This window comes from Manis javanica, chromosome 16 (genome assembly GCF_040802235.1).
Source record: "Manis javanica isolate MJ-LG chromosome 16, MJ_LKY, whole genome shotgun sequence".
Classification (NCBI taxonomy): domain Eukaryota; kingdom Metazoa; phylum Chordata; class Mammalia; order Pholidota; family Manidae; genus Manis; species Manis javanica.
The window spans coordinates 56,780,750-56,806,253 of NC_133171.1; the positions used below are offsets into that span (position 1 = coordinate 56,780,750).

Below are 25,504 nucleotides of genomic sequence, written 5' to 3' on the forward strand. Positions count from 1 at the left end.
CTTGGGGTAGGTCTTTCGCTGCAGACTTGCGGCGTGACCTTGGGCAAGTACCCGTTTCCCCCTCCGTCGAGCCACAGGGCTGGCTAGCCAGGTCTCCGCCCTAGCCGCTACCCAGCAGAGCAGGGCAGCCCTGTACCCGCACCCCTTCCTCCCCTGACTTCCTTCGCGCGCGCCACCCCTACGCTCCTGGCGTAGCGGCGGCCTTGAGTCGCGCGGCCCTCTCCTTCCAGAGGCTCTTTTACGCCGCGCGGACTGGGAGGGCACGATTCCCGAATGGCCTGCGCTGCGAGCGCGCGGCCTTCCCGCAGACCAGCGCGGCTTTACGCCGCTGACGCAGCGCGCCCAAGATGGCGGCGCGGTCGTCTTCGGGGGTGGCGGTGACAGAGGGCGGCGGCGCGGCCGTGGCGGTAGCGGCGACGGCAGCCGTGAAGGCGGCGGCAGTGCGGAGCCTGGGCCGCGAGGAATGAGGCGGTCGTGGCGGGCCTGCGGCGGAGCCGTGTAGCGGAGAGGAGGCTCCTCCCTGCTTCCCTTGGCCGAGTCGGGGGCGCGCGTACGCGCGCGGCCGCCAGAGCGGGCTCCCCACCCTCGACTCCCGCGACCCGCACCGCACCCCCACCCGCGCCTGGAGGATGATGAAGCTCAAGTCGAACCAGACCCGCACCTACGACGGCGACGGCTACAAGAAACGGGCCGCATGCCTGTGTTTCCGCAGCGAGAGCGAGGAGGAGGTGAGACGCCGGGCCAGCCGGTGGGCGCCGGGATCGGCCGCCGCCTCGGGCCGAGGCTTGGGGGGCGCGGGCTTTTAGGGAGTGTGTGTTTGGCTCCAGGCAGGGCTGCACCACTCTGCCCAGTGAAGTTCCGACCCAATTTCCTGAGGCGAAGAAGAGGGAAGGAAAAAGGACGGTGGGCGGAGGGGAAGTGGGTTTGAGCGTAGCCATACCGGCCTGGCTGAGGGGTAGGCCAGCTTGCGGCCGGGGCACTTCAGAGCCGGCCTCCTGCCACTGGGGAGAGTGACCACGGAGAGGAGGCGATGCGTGGGGAAAATGTGTGGCTTTCGGTCCAGGCCTCCAGGCTTTTGGATCCACGAAGGTCAGCCCTGCACTTGTCAGCCCAGCACATGTGTGCAGAGGCCGCTGTGCACGAGGCGCACGCCGGCCCTTTGTGGCAGAGAAATAGTCCACTTCATTCGTAGGTTTGGGGTTTGCAGTGTGTGAGTGTGTGTGTGTGTGTTTCTTGGGAAGATTTTAGGGCGTTGTGCAAAAGCCAAAGTGAGTTTATTTTACAGTGCTCTGGGTGGTCCTTATGGAAGCAAGGACATTAGATAGGATGATCTTTGTAGGCTGAAAATTTCTCATTTTAATTGAGAAAGCCAAACAGGGCATTTAGTATCTTTGCCCTGACATGCTTTATGGGAAGGCCCTTAGGATTAAATTTGCTAGGAAAATAGAAGTGCTTACAATGTTTTTTTGTTTTGTTTTGTTTTTTGCTCAGGGTACTTAAAAAAATCTCAGCCTCCCAAAGACGTTTCTGTGGTGTAAAGGAAATTCAGAGGAGGCAAATGTTTTGTAAATCCACAAGACGTTTCTGTGGTGTAAAGGAAATTCAGAGGAGGCAAATATTTTGTAAATCCACAAAGAGCTGCTGCTTTGGAAATTCATGATTCCTGTGGGAACACGTCCCACTTGTGCAGATCGTGGTAAAATGGCAGTTAAACTGGGAACAATGAGGGCCAGTGAAATTCAATATACTATATATTCCGGCAGTCAGCAATGGGCTACCGGCAGTCAGCAATGGGCTATGGTGGCAGGGCATCATGTTGAAATGGGGGAAAGGAACTTGACCCGTTAGTTATGAAAAGAAACTATGATGAAAGAGACAGATGGATTGCCAGGAGTTGCTGTATAGAGATACTTAGGAGGAAGTGGGACTTTAAATCATTGCCTGACAAAAAATTAGCGAAGCACTGTTGTGCGATTGGGGGCGGGGAGAGAGAGAGAGAGGGAGAGAGAGAGAGAGGGAGAGAGAGAGAGAGAGAGAGAGAGAGAGAGAGAGAGAGAGAGAGAGTGTGTGTGTGTGTGTGTGTGTGTGTGTGCGCGCGCGCCCTTTCAGCAAAACAGAAGGAAATGGAATTTGGAAAGTATACTTTGTGTCCTAACATGTATTGTAAAAGCCCCCAATAGGAGTACTAAGCAGGGCCGTGCTGTAATACTGTTTTGGAATGCATACTTGAGTAAAGTAAAATCATTGGTGGTGTTTACTGCTCCAGAGGCTTTGCTTTTTTCATTATTATGTCATATCAGGGGAAATCAAATGGGAACACAGGCTGTTTTAACTGGAGGGAAAACTAATTAGCATAGTAACATGTCTTACTACAGTACTATGGTTAAGTCTGTGAGCACCCAAATTATAAGTAAAGGTGTATAATTTAATTGTGTGAATGATACTAGGAATTGAGAATATGTGAATGTTTTGGAGAAATTGAAACCCGTTACAAATCATAAATAAAACGAACAAAGACTTGATTTTTTGTTGCTAGAGTTTTTTATGTACTGACATTAGCAGCATTAATGTTAAAGCATTTGACTGGAGTTTCCTGTACTGAATTTCTTTTTGAACATTGGTTAATGAGCAGAAGAGTCATGCAAATTTTTAATTATAGATTCAGTGGATGTTACAGCCTAAGCCTAGGAAAACCAAAATTAATGAAACGGGCCCATTTTAGACTTGTGCAATTCAATTAAACAAGTATGTATTACCTACTAAGGGTGCAGCACTCTAATGTGGGACTTAGAGAGAAATATCCCTCCCTGCCCAGAAAGGTTGAGTAGTTTTTGATGGGATCCCTTAATTGGGAGGGAGTTTGGACCACAAAATAATCCCTAGGGTGCCATTCAACTCTCAGATTATATAATTGTGTTGGAAGGGAAGTAATTTGTTAGTTCCGGGAGAACTTTTATGTTCTCAATAGAAGTGCCAGAAACAGGAAGTATTAGCTGCCACACATTGTGGGAATGTGAAATTCAAACTCAATAGGACATTCAACCCGATTTTATTTTTTAATAGGCACTAATGGCTTTAATCAGAATAGTTTACAGAATGTTATTAGCATTAATGCAATCCTAAGGTAAGTATAAATAGGACTCTAATTTATAAATTCAGTTAACCAGTGTCAGGAAAGATACATACAATGTAAAGAAAAAGAGATGGAAAATACTAGCAATTAGAAGACAATGAATCAAACCTTCCAAATGTTCTGTTTTTCCAGCCCCAGATAATTTTATTTATAGGTCATCATTGATAGCAGCTGAAATACTGATCCAGGTTAGGATGTGTGAACACATTAAACAAGTTTACTGACCAAGTTTATTGGGCATTCACTGAGTGTTAAATTCTGTGATACAGTTACAAAGGAGACATATGCCAGGGAGCTTAGAGTCTGGTGGAAGAGATGGAAGAACAAACAGACCTAACAAAGGTATTGAAAATGAGTTCCCTTTCCTTCAAACCTCTGGCTGCTCTTCCTGTTGATAAAGAAGAATCTAGGTAGCAGGAAAATCTGCCACTCACAAGTTTTAGTAATTGTATTGACATTTTGGTAAATTAAAATCTAAATTTGGGGTATTCATGACAGCTAACATTAATAACAGTATTTTGAACCTGATGTACAGTGGAAGTACCTTATCCAACCTACATTTTAACCAACTTGGTGCACTGAGCACTTGCTGTTAACTCTGGGAGCCACTGGGCCCGATAGACCTCTGACCATGTGGCCTCAATCAGTCCTGTGCTTACAGTTGTATTCCTGGACAGTTGTATTTATTCCTCTGTTTATGTTTGTTGTATTTGTTACTGTAATTATTCAATGTAATTAAATATGACTGTGAGCCAGTGAAATTTGAGTTCAGTGTAATTTGATTTCAAAAAGAATGGTTTTGTGAGAAGTATTTCAAGCTTTGGAATGGCTCAATTAATTTCAAGTCAGCAAAAGAAATTGCTGCTCAGTTATATGGATAAGCAAACTGAAAAAGATGGGAGGGAATCTTAAAAGTTTAGAAGGACTCTGCACATAGATCACTTCAGGAATGTTTTCAGGTTTTTGTTTTCTTTATAGAAACTAGAACTGGAAAACAGTTCATGCAATGTGGTTATGGTATATAAATGAAGGAATTTGCAATTCAACAATAGACTCACAACAATGTTGTCTACAAAGATTAGCAAATAGCAAATAAATATACATTTATATTTTAATATGCCATATCTTCTAATTAACACAATATGAACAGTATAGAAGACTGAAACTAATTTTTGGATCAGATTTTATTATTCTGGATTGGGTAATATGATACACATCTTTGTCATATTATTCAACTTTGGTCCTCCTAAGTACTTTGAGATTTTCCCTCTTCCCCGCTCCTTTCCTTTTTTTGGAGACTCTGTAATGACAGGAAGTGAGAGATACTACTGGTAGACTTGCTTGTGCTCTGTGCACCCTCCCCGGTTGAGTGGAGGAGTGTAACAGGCATTTTAGACAGTGGAAATATCTAGCACTGTGAAATACTCCCTCAGAAAGGCCAGTAATACAGTCTTCAATCCAGATGACATCACAAATAACCTGGGAAAATTAAAGCTATTTCTAAAGGGTCTGTTCTGGGTGTGGGGATAGATACTATGATGATGAGTACTGATAGCATCGCCTCTGTTAGGTTTCCCTGTTTTAAAAAAGAAAGGACAAAACTGTCCTTCCGGGTCTTGGGGTTGTTAGTTGAGCTTTTCCATTAGGAGCCCTGCATGTCTTGGCAAGGGGCTGCTGCTTCTCATTTTCTCAGCTCCTTGAGTCCACTAGATTGGACAGAGAAATGACTGATATTGAAGATCCTCAGTGGGCAGAGACTGGTGGCCTGAGTGTTTGTCAGTGAAAATGCCCCAGAGGATCAGGTGGAAGGAGTCCTGAAGACTACACCTTGCACCAGGCTCTAGAGAGCACATTAAGGCACAGGTGGCAATGCCAGAGGTGAAACCATGGCAGGTGGGGAGGAAGGGGGAGCTTCCAGTAGATCTCAGGCTGACTGGGGAGGCCTTTTGTGGCATATATCTTGGTCATTGTCCAGTGTTACATTGCTCTAAGGTCATGATAGGTGGACATTTCTGATCCTCATTTCTCTCAGTCTTTCCTGGAGGCTTTTGTGTGTGATTTCCCTTGTGCCTGCCTATTAATAGCGATTGGTCAGTTAGGCATTTCTTCCATTACCTCTTTCCTCTTCTACCTACTTCCTGAGATGTGAATTCTAATCTCCATTCTTCATTCCACTCCATGCCCTCATCTTTTTTGCTGTTGGGTAATTCTCATTTCTCAATAAGTACAGTGTTGCCTATCTACTGTGTGTGGAGCAATCTGTATTCTTTTTCAAAACCTGATACACAGTGGAAGGGTCCTTGTTCAAGAATGCCATCATTTATTCATCTCTTCAGCATATGTCTTTTGAAAGCCCTACTGTGGACTAGTTTCCACAAGATCCTGGGAATACACAGATAAATAAGACTGGTCTCTCATAAGGCCAACCCTTCTGGGCCCTGTGCATTTGTACCCACCCCCTCCTGCCTACCCAGTGACCTCACTCCTATATTTTACCTGTCTTTCCTGCTTCATTTCCTTTCCTTCTTTATCATTCCCAAGGCAGTCTGTATTTCCCATCTATGGGTAAAATTGTAACATTTCCAGAATATCTTGCCTGGCTTTGCTGCATTTGCATATGCTCCGGAGTGGAGAGAAGTTCATCTCCATGTCAGTGGGTAATAACCTAGGTGTGTCTGAACCTGAGAGGTTAAGGGGAGGGGCTTGTTTGCTTGCTTGCTGCTTGCGGAGCAGGGGAGAGAGACCGTGCTGGACTGCAGTTTGTAAGCAGTACACGGGTTTTAAAGTTCATTTCTCCCTTTGACTGATTTCAATTTTTAGAGGTATTTTGCCCCGGGATTTCCTCTTCCCGGACTTAATCTGGTGGCAGTCGGCAGGGTCCCTCTGAACCAGAAATCTGTCATAATGGGTGCAACCTTTGGGAGGGCTGCCTCTAGAAATGGTGGGGAAATGCCTGGAAGCCCCCCTGTGGATGGTGGGGAGGCCCCAGTGGATGCAGTGGCAAAGGATGTAGCTTCCCCTGCTGTTATCCCCCCAGCTGTGGGGCTCCCAACTTGGGAACCCCTAGTGGGGAATTGGTCTAGGGTAAAGTACCTCCTAGAGGGGTGGGTCTTTCCCCAGAACTGGGGAAGGCTGGAAACACCCAGAAGCTGAAGAATTAGCCCTCCGTAAGTTGGAAGACTGCTTGGAGACCTTAGGGGGTCCATGTAGCATCTGGCATTGTAGGGTCTCTTTTCATGGAGATTGTGGAAAATGTTATACAGGAGAAAGAGGATTATCGAAAGGGTTAGCAAGGAAAGAGAGGGACTTAGGTGGGAGAGAGACACACTTCAGCATTTCTTGGAGGAGCTGGGAGATAACCTATGGGATGCTATTAAAGAAGAGAGACAGTTATTGAAAAGACAGATCACGCTCCTAAAAGACTCCTTAGTGGCAAGAGGGGAGGCAGGAGGAAAAGCCATGTTGCAGGCCATGGGGAGGGGGAGGGAAGAGTGGTGTCTTCAGCCCTGGAAATGGTGGAGGATGAGCAGTTGGTGGAGGAGCCTGAGGGAGAAGAGGAGGAGGCAGGGCCACTGGTGGATCTTCTACCTTGGCCACCGCTGGTGGTACCATCTTCTCCTGTTTTAAAGGCCTGCCCAGCTGTAATTAAAATAAAAACGAAACAACCATGGGCTCCTCATGGGGAGGGGCAGTCCCTCCCCAGGTTGTGCAGCACTCCATGCTCCACCCCTATACCCAGGATGAGCTGGTGGACATGAGCATCTGGTATAGGCAGAGGCCATCGGAATCTCTGCCTACATGACTTTTAGGTCTCTGGGATATGGGGGTGGAGAACATTGTTAAGTCGGGTACTGAGATGAGTAGAGTGGCTTCCCTGACTACTCACCCTTCTCTCCGGCAGCGGTTGCAAAATGCCCATCATGCCTCAGGAAATCAAACACTCCTGGAATGGCTGACAACTGCCATCAGGATAGTTTGGCCTAATCAAGGTGATTTACCATATTTTCCCAGTAGCTGGAAAACATGCAGATCTCCACCTGGTACTGCGGGAATTGGGTATGAAAAACATCATCTATAATATGGACCCCCAGGGCCCTGATGAGGAGGTGTTCACTATAGGATGAGAAATCTGCTTCTGCATACAGCTCCCACTTCTCTCTTTGGGTCCCTAGTGAATACCCTTGCCCCCACCTAGGGCAACTCATAAGTGAGGCTACTCGTGTTTTAGCAGATCCGAGGGAGATTGGAACAATAAGGGCACGGAGGGAAGTACGGGCCACGACTGAAAGGAGAAGTGCAAAAGGCCCTGTGAAGGTCTTGAGGACCCAGATGTGGGTTGATTTGATAAAGGCCAGGTTAGTGAAACAAAAACTCAATGGGCAGCCCAATAGAATATTGTTAGAACTGTGGCACCAATTAAAGCCAGAGCAGCAGTTCCAGCCACTGAGGTCCAGGACATGGAAACCAGAGTCAAGGCCTCATGCCTGGCCTGTGTCCCTGCAAAACTTCAGGGGAGACAGTACTCAGGATTCGCCTGAGCCCTCACCCCCACAGGAGGATGATTGGGCATTGTTGTTCGACTGATGGGGGGTTCAAAGTCCCCACCTTGGGGGACATGGTGGGGACCAGAGGCCACATGTAGAATTAGCAATTCACTGGTCCCCTGTGAATGTACAATGTGTCCTTGCACTGGTGGACACAGGAGCTGAGTGTTCTCTGATTTGTGGCAACCCTGAGCATTTTCCCAGGATGCCTGCTGTAATAGATGGCTATAGGGGTAAGGCAATTAGAGTGGAGAAAGCCCAGATCTCATTGGGGATAGGGCGTTTACCCCCAAAGGAGTATACTGTACATTTCTCCCATTCCTGAATGTATTTTGGGGGTAGATATCCTGCAGGGCCTGTGGTTACAGACCACTGCAGGTGAGTTCAGACTGAGGGTACATGTGGTAAAGGCAGTTCTGAGGGGACATGCTAAGCACCCACCTTTAGCTCTGCCTGTATCTCCGTGGGTGACAAATACTAAGCAGTATAAATTGCCTAGGGGGCACAAGGAAATTGGAGAAACTCTACAGGAGTTGGAGAGGGTGGGCATCATAAAGTCCACTCATAGTCCTTTAAATTCCCCAGTGTGGCCAGTGAGAAAGCCAGATGGCTCCTGGCATATGACTGTGGAGTACAGAGAATTAAATAAAGTCACACTCCCTTTGCATGCTGCTGTCCCCTCTATAGCAGACATTCTGGACACCCTCAGCTGTGAACTGGGAGTGTATCATTATGTAGTAGACCTTGCTAAAGCTTTCTTCTCTATTGACATAGCACAGGAAAGCCAGGAACAGTTTGCCTTCATGTGGGAAGGCCAGCAGAGGACATTCACTGTCCTTCCACAGGGATACCTCCACAGCCCCACCATCTGTAATGGAATTGTAGCGCAGGACTTGGCCACATGGAAGAAACCACAAACAGTGCGGTTGTATCACTACATTGATGATATTATGCTCACATCTGATTCTCTTGCAGATTTAGATGGGGCAGTTCCTAGACTTTTGCAACATCTACAGGAAAAAGGATGGGCTGTGAACAGCACCAAGGTTCAGGGACCTGGTTTGTCTGTGAAATTCTTGGGGGTTGTCTGGTCTGGTAAAACTGAAGTTGTTCTTGAAGCAGTTACAGACAAGGTTCAGACTTTCCTCATCCCTACCACTGTGGCAGTATAACAAGAGTTTTTGGGTCTTTGGGGCTACTGGAGAGTGTTTATCCTACACTTGGCACAAATTCTGAAGCCCTTATACCGGTTGGTACGGAAGGGCATCAGGTGGGACTGGGATGAGACATTTGCAGCTGCTTTTACTGCTGCCAAGCAGGTAGTCAGTGTCGTACAGGTCTTAAATGTAATGGACTCATCAAGGCCTTGTGAACTAGATGTTCTTGTAACCGAAGATGGTTATGGATGGGGTCTTTGGCAGTGGCTTGAACAGACACACCAACCTATTGGATTCTGGTCACAACTATGGAAAGGAGCAGAGGTCCAGTACACCTTGACAGAGAAGCAACTGGCTGCTGTGTACCATGCCTTGCTGGCTATGGAGCCCATTGCCAGAATAGCTCTGACCAAGGTAATAACCACCTATCCCATTGCAGGGTGGGTGCGAGACTGGACCCAAAGGCCATGGAGTGGCATGCCACAGATACCTACACTGGCTAGATGGGGCAGAGCATATTTACAGCAGCACAGTACCCTCTCTACTAGCCCACCCCTTAAGTGGAGAACTCCAATGCTTATTGGAGCCAGTGACGTACAGCAGTGGAAAGCAGGAAGAACTTGCTTTTGAGCCTTATCAGGAGGGAAAAGCCCCTATACGTGAAGATGCTTGGCACACAGACGGCTCTAGTTGTGGGCAGCCCCCAAAGTGGAGGGCTGTGGCTTTCCATCCTAAGACTGAGACAATATGGATGGAGGATGGAGAGGGGAAAAGCAGTCAATGGGCTGAGTTGTGGGCAGTATGGCTTGTGATCACCCAAGAGCCTTACCCTGTAGTTGTCTGCACTGACAACTGGGCCGTCTGTTGGGGCTTGACCCTGTGGCTACTGACGTGGTATCATGCCAACTGGATGGTTGGTCACTGGCCCCTTTGGGGGCAAGAGTTGTGACAAGACCTATGGGCCTCTGGTCAGACTAAGACTCTTATTGTATATCATGTAACTGGCCATTTGCCTTTGGCATCCCCAGGGAATGATGAAGCAGACACACTGGCTTAGAAGGAAAGCCTGCCTCTGATGTGGCCCAATGGCTACACCAGTGTTTGTTGCACGTGGGGCAAAACACAGTGTGGGCTGTAGCCCGTTGGTGGGGCTTGCCATTGACCTTTGAAGAAGTCAGCAGAGCCCAAAAGGAGTGCCTTGTGTGCTCTAAAGAGGGACTTACACCGAGTCCCACAGTAACAGGGAACAATAGTAAGGGAGCCAATACCCCTTGTCAGGTGACAGATAGACTATATTGGGCCTTAGGGCATATCAGAAGTATATCGGTATGTCATGACTTATATGGACATGGCTACTGGACTATTGGTTGCTTTTCTGTATATCGTGCAGATCAGCAAACCACCGAGAGACCTGGAGCATCTCTTTGCGGCCTATGGCCGGCCACAGGTGATTGAAAGCGATCAAAGCACCCACTTTACTGGACATGTGGTACAGAATGGGTGCAGCAATTAGGAATAAAATGGAAATTTCACATACAATATAATGCTACTAGGGCAGGCATGATAGAGAGGTACAACGGTTGAAATCTGGCCTGAAGTCATACACCAATAGTCTACGGGGTTGGTTAGTTAACCTATGGACAGTGCTGGGATGTTTGAATGAGGAGCCACGTAAAGGAGCTTTGAGCCCTGTGGATATGCTCACACAACTTGTTGCCTCTCCTGTATAATTGTATGTCCAAACCAAAGAAGCGTTATTGAAGCCAGGATATGGCCAGCAGAGCAACAGCCTGCTGCCAGCCCCTACTGCTTTAAGCCCTGGGAACACTGTAGAATGGACCTGGCCCCGGACATTTCAACACATGGACCAGCAATGGCTGGCCCTTCTGGCACCTTGGGGAAAAGGCCTGGAAGCTGGCCTCCTGTGTATTCCTGGAATAACAGCTGAATGGCCCCCCAAAGGTCACGGTAGTGTACCCAAAATGTCCAGGAGGTAAGAGCATCTTGCGGAGAAGTTTTATCTTTATGGCCAGTGCATGTACCTCCCATAGCCCTATATATTGACTCATCTGTAACTCCCACAGGGAGGGGGATAAAAGTCTGGTATACTAGACCAGGATGAGATCCCATTCCTGCCACTGTTTTATCACAAGATCACTCTCTTGTATGTATCCTACCTGATGGACGATATTTGCCTATGCTGGTGTCATTAAAACATGTATGTTATCTCCCTTGTGGCCTGAATGCGCCCCCTGGCTTCAGGTGCTGCATGATTATTGCTCTGAACCCTCAGCTACTGCCTGCCTATGGAATGGATGAGCTATGGACTTAATCTGCATAAGACTTTGAACCTAGCTGAGTCCTCTGGTTTGAGGATTGTCATGATTTTATTGCTGTTGCTATTGTTATGTCATTAGTCTGGTCACAATGCTCCAGTTTTCTTGCCCAGGGATCATTGCGATAGAAGGGGAATGAGTAGATTATAAAGCGAGATTTCTGGAGGGGTGGCCTGTGGGTAAAATTGTAACATTTCCGAAATGTCTAGCCTGGCTTTGGTTCATTTGCATATCCTCAGGGGTGGAAAGGAGTTCATCTCCCTGTCAGTGGGTAATAACCTAGGCAACCGAGGGCGTGTCTGAACCTGAGAGGTTAAGGGGAGGGGCTTGTTTGCTTGCTTGCTTGCTTCCAGAACAGGGGAGAGAGATGGTGCTGGATTGCAGTTTGTAAGCAGTAAATGGGTTTTAAACTTTATTTCTCCCTTTGATTGATTTTGGTTTTTAGAGGTATTTTTCTCCAGGATTTCCTCTCCCCAGACTTACACCATCTTTTAAAAAATTTCTCCCTTGCCCCGTATTCCCTCTAGCTACCACCCCATCTCTCCCTTCCCTTTCACAGCAAACCTTTCTCTACTCTCTGTCTCCACTTCTCCTTTTCCCATTCTCTCCTGAACTCATTCCAGTTAGGCACTCTTTTCTGTGATTCTGTTGAAGACATTTTTAAAGATAACCTACAATGTAACAAATCCAGTGACTAGTTCTCAGTTCTCAGATCATTCCTTTCCTCTTGAAACACTTTCTTCACCTTGCCTCTAGGGCATCTCTCTAATTCTTCCCTCCTTTTCTGATTGCTGCTTCTTAGTGTTGTTGTTTTCCTCCTCATTTTCCTGACTTCTTTTTATTACGGTACACAAAGGTACAATCTTTGAACCCACCTGCACCCCCAGACATATTCATACAGTAGGTAATCTCATCTATACCCATCTTTACCATATTTGTACTGATTACTTTCAGATTTCTGTTTTTAGCCCTGACCTCTGTCCTGAAATCAAGTTCTGCATATCCTGCAATCTAATGGTATTTCTATTTGGATATTGATAGGCATTTCAGACTTGAAAGGCCCAAACTGAATTCTTGATTCCATCTCCCAAAACACAAACAGCAACATAATCCAGCTTCTTCTGCAGTTATCCCTCTTCAGTAAATAAAATCTCCGCACTACCTTTTGCTCAGTTGAAGAAACCTTGGAGTCATCCTTGACTTATCCCTTTCTTATACCCACATCTAACCTGACAGCAAACTCCTAATACTTTTCTCTCTTCAATTTCCACTTTGCTATTTTAGCTTAACCCATTATTGCCTTTTGCCTGGACTGTATTGCTGTTTCTTCCTAACTGGCCTCTTTGCGTTTGCCCTCACTCCTCTAGCCTTCTCTACCCAGCTCCTAGAGTGACTCTTACAGCACAGAATTCAGGTCACATTACTCCTACGCTCCAGTGGTGTTCTCTCAGTAAACCTGAAGTCTTAACCATGATCTCTTAAGACTCTAGAAGATCTGGTCCCCTCCGATGGCTTTGATCTTATTTCTTACAACTCTTCCTCTTACTTGTTCTTCTCTCCAGCTACACTGTCCTCTGTGCTGTTTCTCCCCCATCTTATTTGTATGGCTCACTCCCTTGCTTCAGGTGTTTGCTTAATTTTCACCTATTCAAGTAAGTGCTTAATGGTTATTCTATATAAAATAACATCGGTCCATTGTCACTGGGTCTCTAATGCTTCCTTTTTTCTTGGCAGCACATATCACCACCAAGACATAGTATATATTTACTTGTTCTATTCACTCCTATATCCTCAGTGTTTAGGGTGTAGCTCAGTACTGTCAATTGTCTGTGTGAGTGAGTGAACGAACAAATGAACGAACAAACGCTTAGGCCCTGCTTTCAAGAAGCTTGCGTTCTAGTGGAGGAACTTTCAGTAGCTAAAATACACTGAATGCTAGTATCTAACCAGTAATGTGTTGATAAATATGTTTCAGAGAAGTCTCCCAGCTCATTCCTTATGTCCAGTGTCTCAGTGACAGGATGTCTGATAATCCTGTCAGCCCAATGGGAGTGAATGTGTATTTGGTTGTGAATCTTATTGAATCATTCCTTGACAGACATCCTTTCAGATGTTGAACTTGACTGTTCAAGTTCAGTTCAAGTTCAGCCATCTCACAGGATTTGTGTTGGGTAGTTGATAAAATGTACTGACCCCTAAACCTAGTGGTGCAATACCTGAGGGAAAAGGGTTTTCATTTTGCACCTAGCCTGGAATCTTTTATTAACAAATAAATATACTAACAAACTGCAATCAAGTATTAGATACTGTTTTAATGATTATCAATAGTGACTCAGAGCCAGCAACATATATCAAATCTGGATTTTAAAGGTTAGCTAATATTAGTTAATTTGAAGATGAGTATTGTTAGGGATGGTCATAAAAATTCCCTCTCATCATCATTTTGTTCTTTATCTAGCTCCAAGTCAAAGAAATACGATTTAAAGTTTGTGGATGCTGTGTCTTGAAGCATTTAATCTATGGTGGTTAAGTTATGAAATTGAATGAACAAAGGAGCCATCATAAGCAAAAAACAATATGTGGATGAAAGAAGAATAAGAAATTGAATTTGGAAGTAAAGTCCTCAAAATTTACTTATTTTGTAATTTAGTAATAATTTAGTAATAAAATTTAGTAATAAAACATATGTACCTGAAGTCAACTTTCTGTGTAAAATCCTTTCGACACCCAAGAGATCTTCCTTGAATCCAGTTTGAGAATTTCTGCCCTAAAGTAACATGGAAGCTGCTCAAGAATATCCACAATCTTATCCCCAACCTTCTTGAAGTTTTTGCTTCCTAACTCTTTGAATAAGGAAAAGTGTTGATTCTTATATTCATTCATTCATTCATTCATTCACTCATTCGTTCTGCAAACTTTCATTGAGTACCTACTTCCAGGCTGGACACTGTTTTGGGGACACAGTTGTGAACAAGGCAGAACATAAGCCCCTTGCTCTTGTGAAGCATCTGATATAAATGCAGGGGAACAGTAAGAGAGCAAAATACCAGTAAACTTGATTTTAGGCAGTGGTTGGTACTAGGCAGGAAATAAGTGTGTGATGTGACTGAGAGTGGGGGAGGGTGGCAAAGTTGGGTTGTCCCTGCATGGCAAGGCTGAGGGAAGACAGTTACAAAGACTCCAAGTGAGGGATGAACTTGACAAGGAGGTGAAACAAGAAGCAGCTGGTGGGGCTGCAGGCCCAAGTCTGGGAGAGACGTGGGAGATGTTGGACAGGCAGGGGGAAGCAGATCTTGTGGGGCTTTGTTACCCTTCCAGTTTTGCTGGTTCTCCTTTTACTCTGTCCTGCCTCTATTACTTAAAGCAAGCTAGCAAACAAACCAGCAATATCCTGTAAAATCATCTTTCCTTTGAATGTGAGGGGTAGAAAAGAATACACACAGTATAGTATTCAAAGGTTCAAAGAATATGGAGTGAAAGGTAAATCTTCCCACCTGTCTTCTCTGATAGAATCCCGACCTGAGTACCACCTTTCAAATAAGCCCACCCACCATCTCAGAGAGATCTAGGTGTCATCTTACCCAGGCTACAAGCATTCTCCAGAGGACACGTCAGCAAACCACAAGCCCACTTTTCCCCTGACCCCTCCCCTCAAAAAGCCCGCCAAAAAACCTGACCATAAAAAGCCCCTTTGCCTGTTAGAGACCCCTTTTCCTTTGTTCTGCTGGCCAGAACCGAGGGGTCCCTCTTAGGTTTAGCAATAAACCTCTGTGGACTATTAAGTTTGCATCCCTTCTTTTCCTTTCATCTATCCCCTCTTTTTCTTTCATTCTCTAGCCACCCAGTCCCTCACTCTAGGTTCTTGTTTCCAAGATCCTGTGTGTGTATAGCAGGCAAGTAGTTAGCTTATAAAAGAATTGTGGTGCATTGCAAATAAAAGATTCGGGGTATTTTTTTGTTTAATAGAAGAAAGGTTTACATTTTTTTTTTTTAGAAATGTATTTGAATCCAGGCTGCTTGAATACCTATGGTTTTTGAATACTTGCCTAGTTTTATTGAGGCTTGGTTACCTTAAGTGCTAGGGATCCTTCTAGAGTGGGGAACTGCTGATAATGGAGTGGTGAGTGTGTAGGATCAGTGCTTGTGAGGCTGAAGATGTGTTGGCAGTGGGGCTATGTGTGTGACAGGGTAGTGCTGTGGTGTGGAAGCTACTTGCCTAACTGGCCTTCAAGCCTCTGAAAAACAGCTCAGCAGTTGTCTGAGTTGGACTGGGTCTGCTGATTCTTAAACTTACTGTTTAGACTATTCAGAGTTGACCTTTTAAGCTGAAGTACTTTACTTCTCAAGGTGATATATGAGCCTGAGCCTGGTAGGAAGCTGTTCACTTTAGCCATATGCCTTTGACCTCAGCTGTGGAATGGGGAGCAGGTAGACTTCTGAATGGAATTGTGACTTTTGAGCTTCTCTTGAGACAGACTGTGAGCTAATAGAAAATGTATACTGGTCTCTGCCTCTGGTTTCTGGCACAGAGCTTCTAAAACCCTTGTAATTTCCTAAGTGATAAGAACACGAAGAAGCAGCTCTTGTTCTAATATTGGAGAGCTTCCCGGTTGGTGAACACATCCAACTGGGACACTGGGAGGGTGATGCACCCTAACTCCATGGGGGCATAAGCTCCTTCACCCAGGACCCTTCCAGAGCTTGTGTGTATCTCTTCATTTCTGCTGTTCATTTGCATCCTTTACCATATCCTTTAGTAAATTGGTAAACACTCAGTGTTTCCCTGAGTTCTGTGAGCTTCTCTGGCAAATTGAACCCAAGGAGAAGGTTGCTGGAACCTCCCAGCTATTAGCTGGTTGGTCACAAGCACCGGTGATAACCTGGGTTATGACTGGCATCTGCAGTGTTGGGTGGGGGCCAGTCCTATGGGACTAGCCCTCAGCCTGTGGAGTCTGATGCTCTCTCTGGATATGCAGTGTCAGAACTGAGTTAAACTGTAGGATACCCTGCTGGTGTCATAGATGTCATAGTGACTTGCTTGGTATGAGGGAAAAAAACCCATGCTTTCGGTGACCAAGTAGTGTTAGAAGTGGCGTGCTGTGTGAGTAGTAATGAAGACTCATGGGAAGGTAACACAATAGGAAATAACAGGGTTTTTCCCCTACTCAAGAAGGAAGAAAACAGAATTTTTTCACAGCCCATTCTTCCAGGTATTCCCCCATAGTTTCAGCTCAGGGCCGTACGGGAAAACCTGTCTGAGAAGATCACCACAGTGCAACCTTCTTACTCAGTTTGAATAGGAAAAAACTAAAATGATACATCTATATTCAAATGTGAGCACCAAAAGTATTTGCAAGGTAAACAAGAGTATATTTTTTCTTCTATAGAAAGTTTTGTCATTTATACTGTGTGTGCTACTGCTGCTCATTGCAGTTAACCAAACGTGGGCTGTTTCTGCAAATCTGGTTATGTATCTGAGGCAGGGTAAGAAAGGCCTTTTTGTGTACTTAATCCAAACATTAAATAATTCTTAGACAGTTTAGGACACTTCTTAACTCATTTTCAAAATGGGAACTTAATAACTCAAGTGTCATAAAACATTATTTTATGTTAGTGTATTTTGTGAACACTTTCAAAATGAGAATGAATTTCTCTCCATGTAAAAAAAGTTATTAGAAAAAGAATAAAAATTCAAATCTAAAGCAAGTAGAAACAAACTTATAAAGAAAAAACAAGAGTATTATAAACATAAAGGAGATACGATTCCTTAAATAGACATTCTTTATATACAGTTAGCTGATCTCTTTGTTTATAAAATAATAGTCCTTTTAAAGAACTGCCTAGAAAATCTTTTCTTTGAGGCAGTTATTTAACACTTTTCTGATGTGCTTTATGAGAGCAGCTTAGCAGTGAAGAACAGAAATGGTTGTGAACTCAGACATACAGTGCTTCTATTAAACGGAGGAAAGGATAATTTTTCTTTGAATATTTGGGAATCCTAATATGCTTTAAGAGAAGTTGTGTGTGTATATAAAAACATTCTTTATAGATAAGTAAACTTGAACTAATATACTTAAATAATTGGAACTTTGATTATATAGTGTTTTCATTTTCTTACCCTTTGCAGAAATGACTTAGTTGCTAGCTGGACTTCTTATTCAATCATTAGTTACTGAATGTGCTGAACCTGGCTCAGGGCATTTTATACCTCTCACAGCAGTGCTGATTTCCTCCTGTGAAGTTTTGCAGTTTGGGTAGACTGCTTTTAATAATAGTAAGACAAAACTTTTAGATTTTATTGGTAAAATGAGTTTAAAAAAACCTGTATTTCTGTGTGTGAAAATTGAATTTCTATGGTATTTTCATAGGTCCAATAACTTATGGGACTTAGCCTTTTTGCAGGCACTATGAGTGATTTTTCCTTAAAAAAATTTTTTTTAATTGCAAAAATTGTGGTATCCATAAAGAATACCTCAAACTGAGGAATTTAAGGTGTCAAATATAGAACCTGAACTCTTGAGAAACTTTAAACTGTTGACAAGATGCAGTTTAGATTGTAAAATATAAAATACTTAGAGAAGTGATAGAGAAGAGTGTTGTTAGGAATTTGGAGGAGACCATGAAGATGAGCTGGAGTGTCAGGGACAATTTTACAATATGTATAAGGCCACACCTGAATGTCTTGCTTGGATTTGGGTACGGGATGAGGAATATTCCAGGTGGAGGGCACTGGCCAGATAGGCCACAGTCAGAGGCCTGGGTATATATCCTTTGGAGGTGTATTGACCCTAAGGTATTGTAAGGACCACAAATATGACTGTGTTTGGGTTGCAAGATGATTGAAGAATTTTAGAAAATTAGTTGCCAACATTTTAATATTGAAATTTTCAAATAAGAAATTAGGTCAGGGAATTTACCTGAAGAATACAAGTTCTCAGATTCAGAAAGACATATGCACCCCTATGTTTATTGCAGCAATATTTACAATAGCCAAGATACGGAAGCAACCTAAGTGTCCATAAGTAGATGAATGGATAAAGAAGAGGTGGTACACATACAATGGAATACTATTCAGCCATAAGAAAGAAAAAAATCCTACCATTTGCAACGACATGGATGGAACTGGAGGATATAATGCTCAGTGAGTAAGCCAGGTGGAGAAAGACAAGTACCAAATGATTTCCATCATTATGGAGTATAACAATGAAGCAAAACTGAAGGAACAAAACAGCAGCAGACTCAGAGACTCCAAGAAGGGACTAGCGGTTACCAAAGAGGAGGGGAGTGGGAGGGTGGGTGGGGAGGGAGGGAGAAGGGGATTGAGGAGTATTATGTTTAGTACACATGGTGTGGGGGGTCACAGGGAAAACAGTGTAGCACAGAGAAGGCAAATAGTGAATCTGTGGCATCTTACTACACTGATGGACAGTGACTGCATTGGGGTATGGGTGGGGACTTTAGGATATTGGTAAATGTAGTAACCACATCGTTTTTTCATGTGAAACCTTCATAAGAGTGTATATCAATAATACCTTAATAAAAAATTAAAAAAAAGAATTTGTTGAGTCTTTATACAAAACACTGGTCTAGATGTGATGATGATTTTTTAAAACTGGGCATGTTCCCAGGTCTCCAGGAGAATGCTTTTCTAAATTGATGAATTACATTTCCTTTAGCCATTTCAATACAGTTGAACAAGTGGCTACGATGAGTCTTGTGTGGGGTCAGAAAAATTGAAGAGGCAGGACTCACATGGAGCATTAAAAAAATGTAGAGGCTGTGCTTTGCAGGTACTTCATGTTGGAGGCAAAATAGTGACATCAGTAATGGGCTTTAGGAAATGGATATAATTTAGATAGGTAGGAAGGAGGGAAAAGGGTATGTTAGGAGAAGGGAGTCAGAATGAGCTTGTTGCATGCCAGAGACACTGAGCCCATGAGCCTAGATTGTGGCTGGTGGTGTGGCAGGGATGGTGTAAGTGGGGGGTGTTTCAAGTCACAGAACCTTGATTTCAGAGGATGAGTTTGAGTTCCATCTCACAGTGGGCAACTATGATTATCCTTCAGAGGGATGTTGTGGAAGGCTTGTTCGACAGTGGAGTACATGATAAACTCAGTGGGCTTTTCACCAGAAAGAAAGGTGGGGAGAATGTTAACTCTGTTCTGGAATTGAAAGCCATGGCAGTCAGGGGAGTGGAGTGAAGGAGTGAATTAAGAGTTGTTGCAATAAAAGGAGTGCACAGATTTGGTGACAGATGGTATGTTAAAGATAATGGGGGTTGTGGTTAAAGATGATTTTTTAATTTAGATCCTGGATGACGGGAAAAATGGAAATTTAGAAAAGAGGTTAGTTTTGAAAAGAAGATGGGACTTTCGTTTTTGTTATGCTGACTTTGAAGTGATGAGCTTAATTGAAATGATGTGGAGAGAGCCATGGAGAGAGAAATCGTGACTATAGGTAGAAAGTTGAGTGTCAGGGACCTAGATGGGGAAAATGTAAAGTCAGCTTGAGAGCAGATGCCCTAAGAGAAAAGATGAGAGCAGGGCCTGAGCCCAGGGCACCATAGTGGTTAGAGAGGTGGTTATCACACAAGCTGAGGGAGAAGAACATTGCAAAAAGGAGTGGTGGGTGATACTGTCAGACCTAGAGCAGTCAGTTAGAATGGAGATGGAGTAATGGAATGAGCAATGATGTTAGACAGTGGTTCTAATAGAATGGTAAGGTGTTCACCTGGATTTGGGTTGATTACAAAGGTTTTAGGAAAGGAGTGCATTTTTTTCTGAGATTGGAGAGTGGATAAAAGAAAAAACCTAGAGCCTGAATTATATTGATGTGAATGTGAGAAAACTCCTTTCCAGATGGTTCCACCTTTCTGAGGAGTAGTAAAGTGTATTTACTGGAAGTGGTCTGGTGAAAGGAGTTTGAGAGGCATGAAAAGTCTGGCAGAGTTGTGGTATGGTTGGGATTGAAACGATAGTTTTGTAAGGTTGAAGGTTGAATGGTTATGTGTCTTCACAGTATAGGCCTTCTGTGTACAGTCCACCATGGAAGATAAAGCAGGACAGGCAATATTAGATTTCTGGTAACTTTTAATCTAGTGGCTCAAGAGAGAGGATAGACTTTGTAGTGTTTATATTTTGTGTATTTCCTTATCCCTTTGACTGTAGGAGCTGGAGGAGGGGAAAGGGCAGTGGAGATGTTTCAAGGTTACGGACTGATTCATAAGCATCATGTAAGGTCAGAATAGTGGGAAGTTGACTGAGACTTAGTCTTTTCATCTCTAAAAATGGAAATAAATAGTACCTACTATGAAATGTGAAAGAAGAAAGTGTCTTCTAGGTACATACTGAGCACTGAGGAATTGTTAGCTATTGTTACTAAGACAGGAACCATTGAAGGAATGGTCAACAAATAATTATGACATAGTGAGTTAAGCATTGTAAAAGGAGCCTGTCCAAAATGCTTTCAGAATGAAAAAGTGACTGTTGCTGAATTGAGAAGTTGGAAACAACGGGAAAGGGGTATATGGGTATGGAAGGGTGAATAGAAGTTTGCTGCCACTACATTAATACAGATTGTGCAGCAGACATTTAAAAAAATCAGGTTCTGATCATAACAGCCTAACAGCTGCATAAAGATAGACTTCAATGTGGCATGTGATCCAAAAATACAGAAACTGAGAAAGAAAGGATTTAATGCAGTAAATAGAGTTGTGTGAGTTTACTTTGAATGAGCTTTATGGAAGGAAATACAGAATCTTTAAATTTGTAAGCCTGAAAGTAACCTTAGACATGCTCTAACTAGCTACGTCAGTGGGATATTGAAATGAAAAGGGTATTCAAATCTGTCTACTGTGATATGGTAAAATAGTGTGCCCAAAGGCAGAAAAGAAAGAGCACAAATTTCTTATGACAGATCCATAAAATGATTTAAGTGAATGGAATGGAAGAAGTCTGAATAAAAATGTATTTGTAAAACTGACTCCTGGTACTAGCATTAAAACAAAAAGAACAAAGCAGGTAGAATGAGAGACTGTGATACAGTTAATGTTTGTGTCTCTGTTAGCTGCAGTTGACCACATATCCTGGAGCCAGCACATATAGGTTGTGAGAAGAAGCTGGTTTATCAGAAACATAGATGTTGGCAAATTTTGAATACCCAAAACAAATATTTTTGAAGGTAGTTTTATTAGTCTTCTGTTACAAAAAAATTTCACACTCATTATAGCAAATATGGAAAACATTCCCTCTTTTGAGCCCAGTAACCTATAGGTCACCAAAATTCTATCGTCTGTCTTGCTCATAGTTTCATCTTCCATGATACCTACATAGTTCTCTATACATAGTAGGACCAGAGTTGTTCTGAGGATAAATAATATTCAACCTCCAAATAACTTACTTCAAAACATATGGAGGAAATTCTTTAATCATTATGATTTTTAGATTTTGCGAACATGGTGATTGATTTAATACGATTTTGTAATTGTTTTTTTCAGGAATAATAAGCATTTTTTCCTAATCTGAACTCTGCATACACATTTTAATGGTTATATGTCCATTAAGTAATGAAATAATTTATCAAAATACTCCTGTGTTGTAAATGATATTGTTAAATTACAAAAGAAGATAGTATTGGGAACCACAGTAATTATTTTACTGGTTTATTTTTCTCCAGTTTCACAAAGTACATACTCTTTTTTATTCTGACAATCATATTAAGGCATTACCACCCTCCATTTGCAACCTCTTCCCCTGCATGCTCATTAATAAGAAGCAAGTGTGAGTTTAAAGATGAGCGATGGTATTTTACATTTTCTAACATTTCTCTTTCATGTCTAGATTTGAAGATACTTGGGTTTTCCTATCTGCTTCTGCATTCAGTGTCTTCTGACACATTGTTTTGAGGTATCTGAAGAAAATTGAGCCTCTCACAGAATAGGTAGTGATTCGTTTTGTAAAATGTTCCTTAATTTGGGTCTGTTGGTTTCTCTGATTAGATTGAGGTCATACATTTTTTGCAGTAATGTTACAGAAGTGATGTGCCCTTGTCAGTGCATCATATCAAAGGGTATATGATGTCAGTGTGTCTTATTACTGAATGTTAACCTTAATTGGTTAAAGTGAGATATGTAGTTTCTCCACTATAGCATAGTTAATTTTTTTTTCTTGCCCTGAGTGCTTTTTTTTAAAGGTATTATTGATAGACACTCTTATGAAAGTTTCACATGAAAAAACAATGTGGTTACTACATTCACCCATATTATCGAGTCCCTGTCTATACCTCATTGCAGTCACTGTCCATCAGTGTAGTAAGATGCCACAGATTCACTATTGGCCTTCTCTGTGCTACACTGTCTTCTTTGTGATCCCCCCCACACCATGTGTACTAAACATGATACTCCTCAATCCCCTTCTCCCTACCTCCCAACCTGCCCTCCCACACCCATCCTCTTTGGTAACTGCTAGTCCCTTCTTGGAGTCTGTGAATCTGCTGCTGTTTTGTTCCTTCAGTTTTGCTTTGTTATTATACTCTATAATAATGAGGGAAATCATTTGGTACTTGTCTTTCTCCGCCTGGCTTATTTCACTGAGCATAATACCCTCTAGCTCCATCCATGTTGTTGCAAATGGTAGGATTTGTTTCTTATGGCGGAATAATATTCCATTGTGTATATGTACCACATCTTCTTTATCCATTCATCTACTGATGAATACTTAGATTGCCTCCATATCTTGGCTATTGTAAATATTGCTCCAATAAACATAGGGGTGCATATGTCTCTTTGAATCAGAGAAGTTGTTTTCTTCGGGTAAATTCCAAGGAGTGGGATTCCTGGGTCAAATTGTATTTCTATTTTTAGTTTTTTGAGGAACCTGCATATCACTTTCCACAACTAGCTTACATTCCCACCAGCAGTGTAGGAGGGTTCCGCTTTCTCCGCATCCTCGCCAGCATTTGTTGTTCTTAGTATTTTCGATGCTGGCCATCCTAACGGGTATGAGGTGATACCTCTTTTTGGTTTTAATTTGCATTTCCCTGATAACTAGTGATGTATGTGCAGCATCTTTTCATGTGTCTGTTGGCCATCTGAATTTCTTCTTTGGAGAATTGTCTGTTTATATTCTCTGCCCTTTTTTTTTTTTGCACAGTCAGCTTTATTAGAGAATGATTACAAACACCCAACCTCAACCTAGTTATTGCACTACAGTTGGAGAGCTGAAGGTCTGCTTTTTTTTTTAATGTTTTTTTAAATTTATTTTTTATTATTTATTTATTTATTTTTTGAGAGGGCATCTCTCATATTTATTGATCAAATGGTTGTTAACAACAATAAAATTCTGTATAGGGGCGTCAATCTGCCCATTCTTTAATTGGGTTATTTGCTTTTTGGGTGTTGAGGTGTGTGAGTTCTTTATGTATTTTGGATGTTAACCCCTTGTGGGATATGTCATTTACAAATATGTTCTCCTACTGTAGGATACCTTTTTGTTCTGTTGATGGTGTCCTCTGCCATACAGAAACTTTTTAGTTTGATGTAGTCCCATGAGTTTATTTTTGCTTTTGTTTTCCTTGCTCAAGGAGATGCGTTCAGGAAGAAGTTGCTCATGCTTATATTCAGGAGATTTTTGCCTATGTTGTCTTCTTAGAGTTTTACAGTTTCATTACTTACATTCAGGTCTTTGATCCATTTCGAGTTTACTTTTGTGTATGGGGTTAAACAATAATCCAGTTTCATTCTCTTGCATGTAGCTGTCTAGTTTTGTCAAAACCAGTTGTTGAAGAGTCCGTCATTTCCCCACTATATGTCCATAGCTCCTTTATTGTATATTAATTGACCATATATGTTTGGGTTAAAATCTGGACTCCTTATTCTGTTCCACCTGTCTGTGGGTCTGTTCTTGTGCCAGTACCAAACTGTCTTGATTTCTGTGGCTTTGTAGTAGAGCTTGAAGTTGGGGAGCGAGATCCCCCCACTTTATTCTTGCTTCTCAGGATTGCTTTGGCTATTCGGGGTCTTTGGAGGTTCCATATGAAGTTTTGAACTATTTGTTCCATTTCATTGAAGAATGCTGTTGGTAATTTGATAGGGATTGCATTGAATCTGTAGATTGCGTTGGGCAGGGATGGCCATTTTGACAATATTAATTCTTCCTAGCCAAGAGCATGGGATGAGTTTTCATTTGTTAGTGTTCTCTTTAATTTCTCTTAAGAGTGTCTTGTAGTTTTCAGGGTATAGGTCTTTCACTTCCTTGGTTAGGTTTATTCCTAGGTATTTTATTCTTTTTGATGCAGTTGTGAATGGAATTGTTTTCCTGATTTTTCTTTCTGCTAGCCCATTGTTAGTGTATAGGAAAGCAACAGATTTCTGTGTCTTAATTTTGTATCTTGCAACTTTGCTGAATTCTGTTATTAGTTCTGATAGTTTTGGAGTGGAGCCTTAGGGTTTTTTATGTACAATATCATGTCATCTGCAAATAGTGACAGTTTAACTTCTTTACCATCTGGATGCCTTGTATTTCTTTTTTTGTCTGATTGCCGTGGCTAGGACCTCCAGTATTATGTTGAATAACACTGGGGAGAGTGGGCATCCCTGTCTTGTTCCTGATCTTAACGGAAAAGCTTTCAGCTTCTCTGTGTTCAGTATGATGTTGGCTGTGGGTTTATCATATATGGCCTTTATTATGTTGAGGCACTTGCCCTCTATATCCATTTGGTTGAGAGTTTTTCTAATGAATGGATACTGAATTTTGTCGAATGCTTTTTCAACATCTATGGAGATGATCATGTGGTTTTTGACCTTCTTTTTGTTGATGTGGTAGATGATGTTGATAGATTTTTCGAATGTTTTACCATCCTTGCATCTCTGGAATAAATCCTACTTGATCGTGATGGATGATCTTTTTGAATTTGGTTTGCTCATATTTTGTTGAGTATTTTTGCATCTATGTTCATCAGGGATATTGGTCTGTAATTTTATTTTTTTGTGGTGTCTTTGCCTGGTTTTGATATTAGAGTGATGCTGGCCTCATAGAATGAGCTTGGAAGTATTTCCTCTTCTTCTGTTCTTTGGAATACTTTAAGGAGGATGGGTACTAGGTTTTCACTGAATGTTTTATAAAATTCAACAGTGAAGCCATCTGGTCCAAGTGTTTTGTTCTTAGGTAGTTTTTTGATTACCAATTCAATTTTGTTGCTTGTAATTGGTCTGTTTAGATTTTCTCTTTCTGGGTCAGCCTTGGTAGGTTATATTTTTCTAGAGAGTTGTCCATTTCTTCTAGGTTATTTAGTTTGTTGGCATATAATTTTTCATAGTATTCTTTCATAATTCTTTGT

General features: G+C 42.6%; 1 protein-coding gene across 2 annotated transcripts in view; it reads left to right on the plus strand.

The window, feature by feature from the left end:
- Positions 1–295: 295 nt before the first annotated feature.
- Positions 296–25,504, plus strand: part of NUDT3 (nudix hydrolase 3) — a 109,892-nt gene continuing 84,683 nt past the window's right edge. Inside the window, exon 1 of one of the 2 annotated variants that reach the window (XM_037000727.2) lies at positions 296–728. In XM_037000727.2, the coding sequence (XP_036856622.1) occupies positions 630–728 (99 nt within the window). In that variant the 5' untranslated portion in view covers positions 296–629. The remainder of the gene's footprint in view (positions 729–25,504) is intronic. The other variant, XM_037000726.2, reaches the window with a different exon arrangement.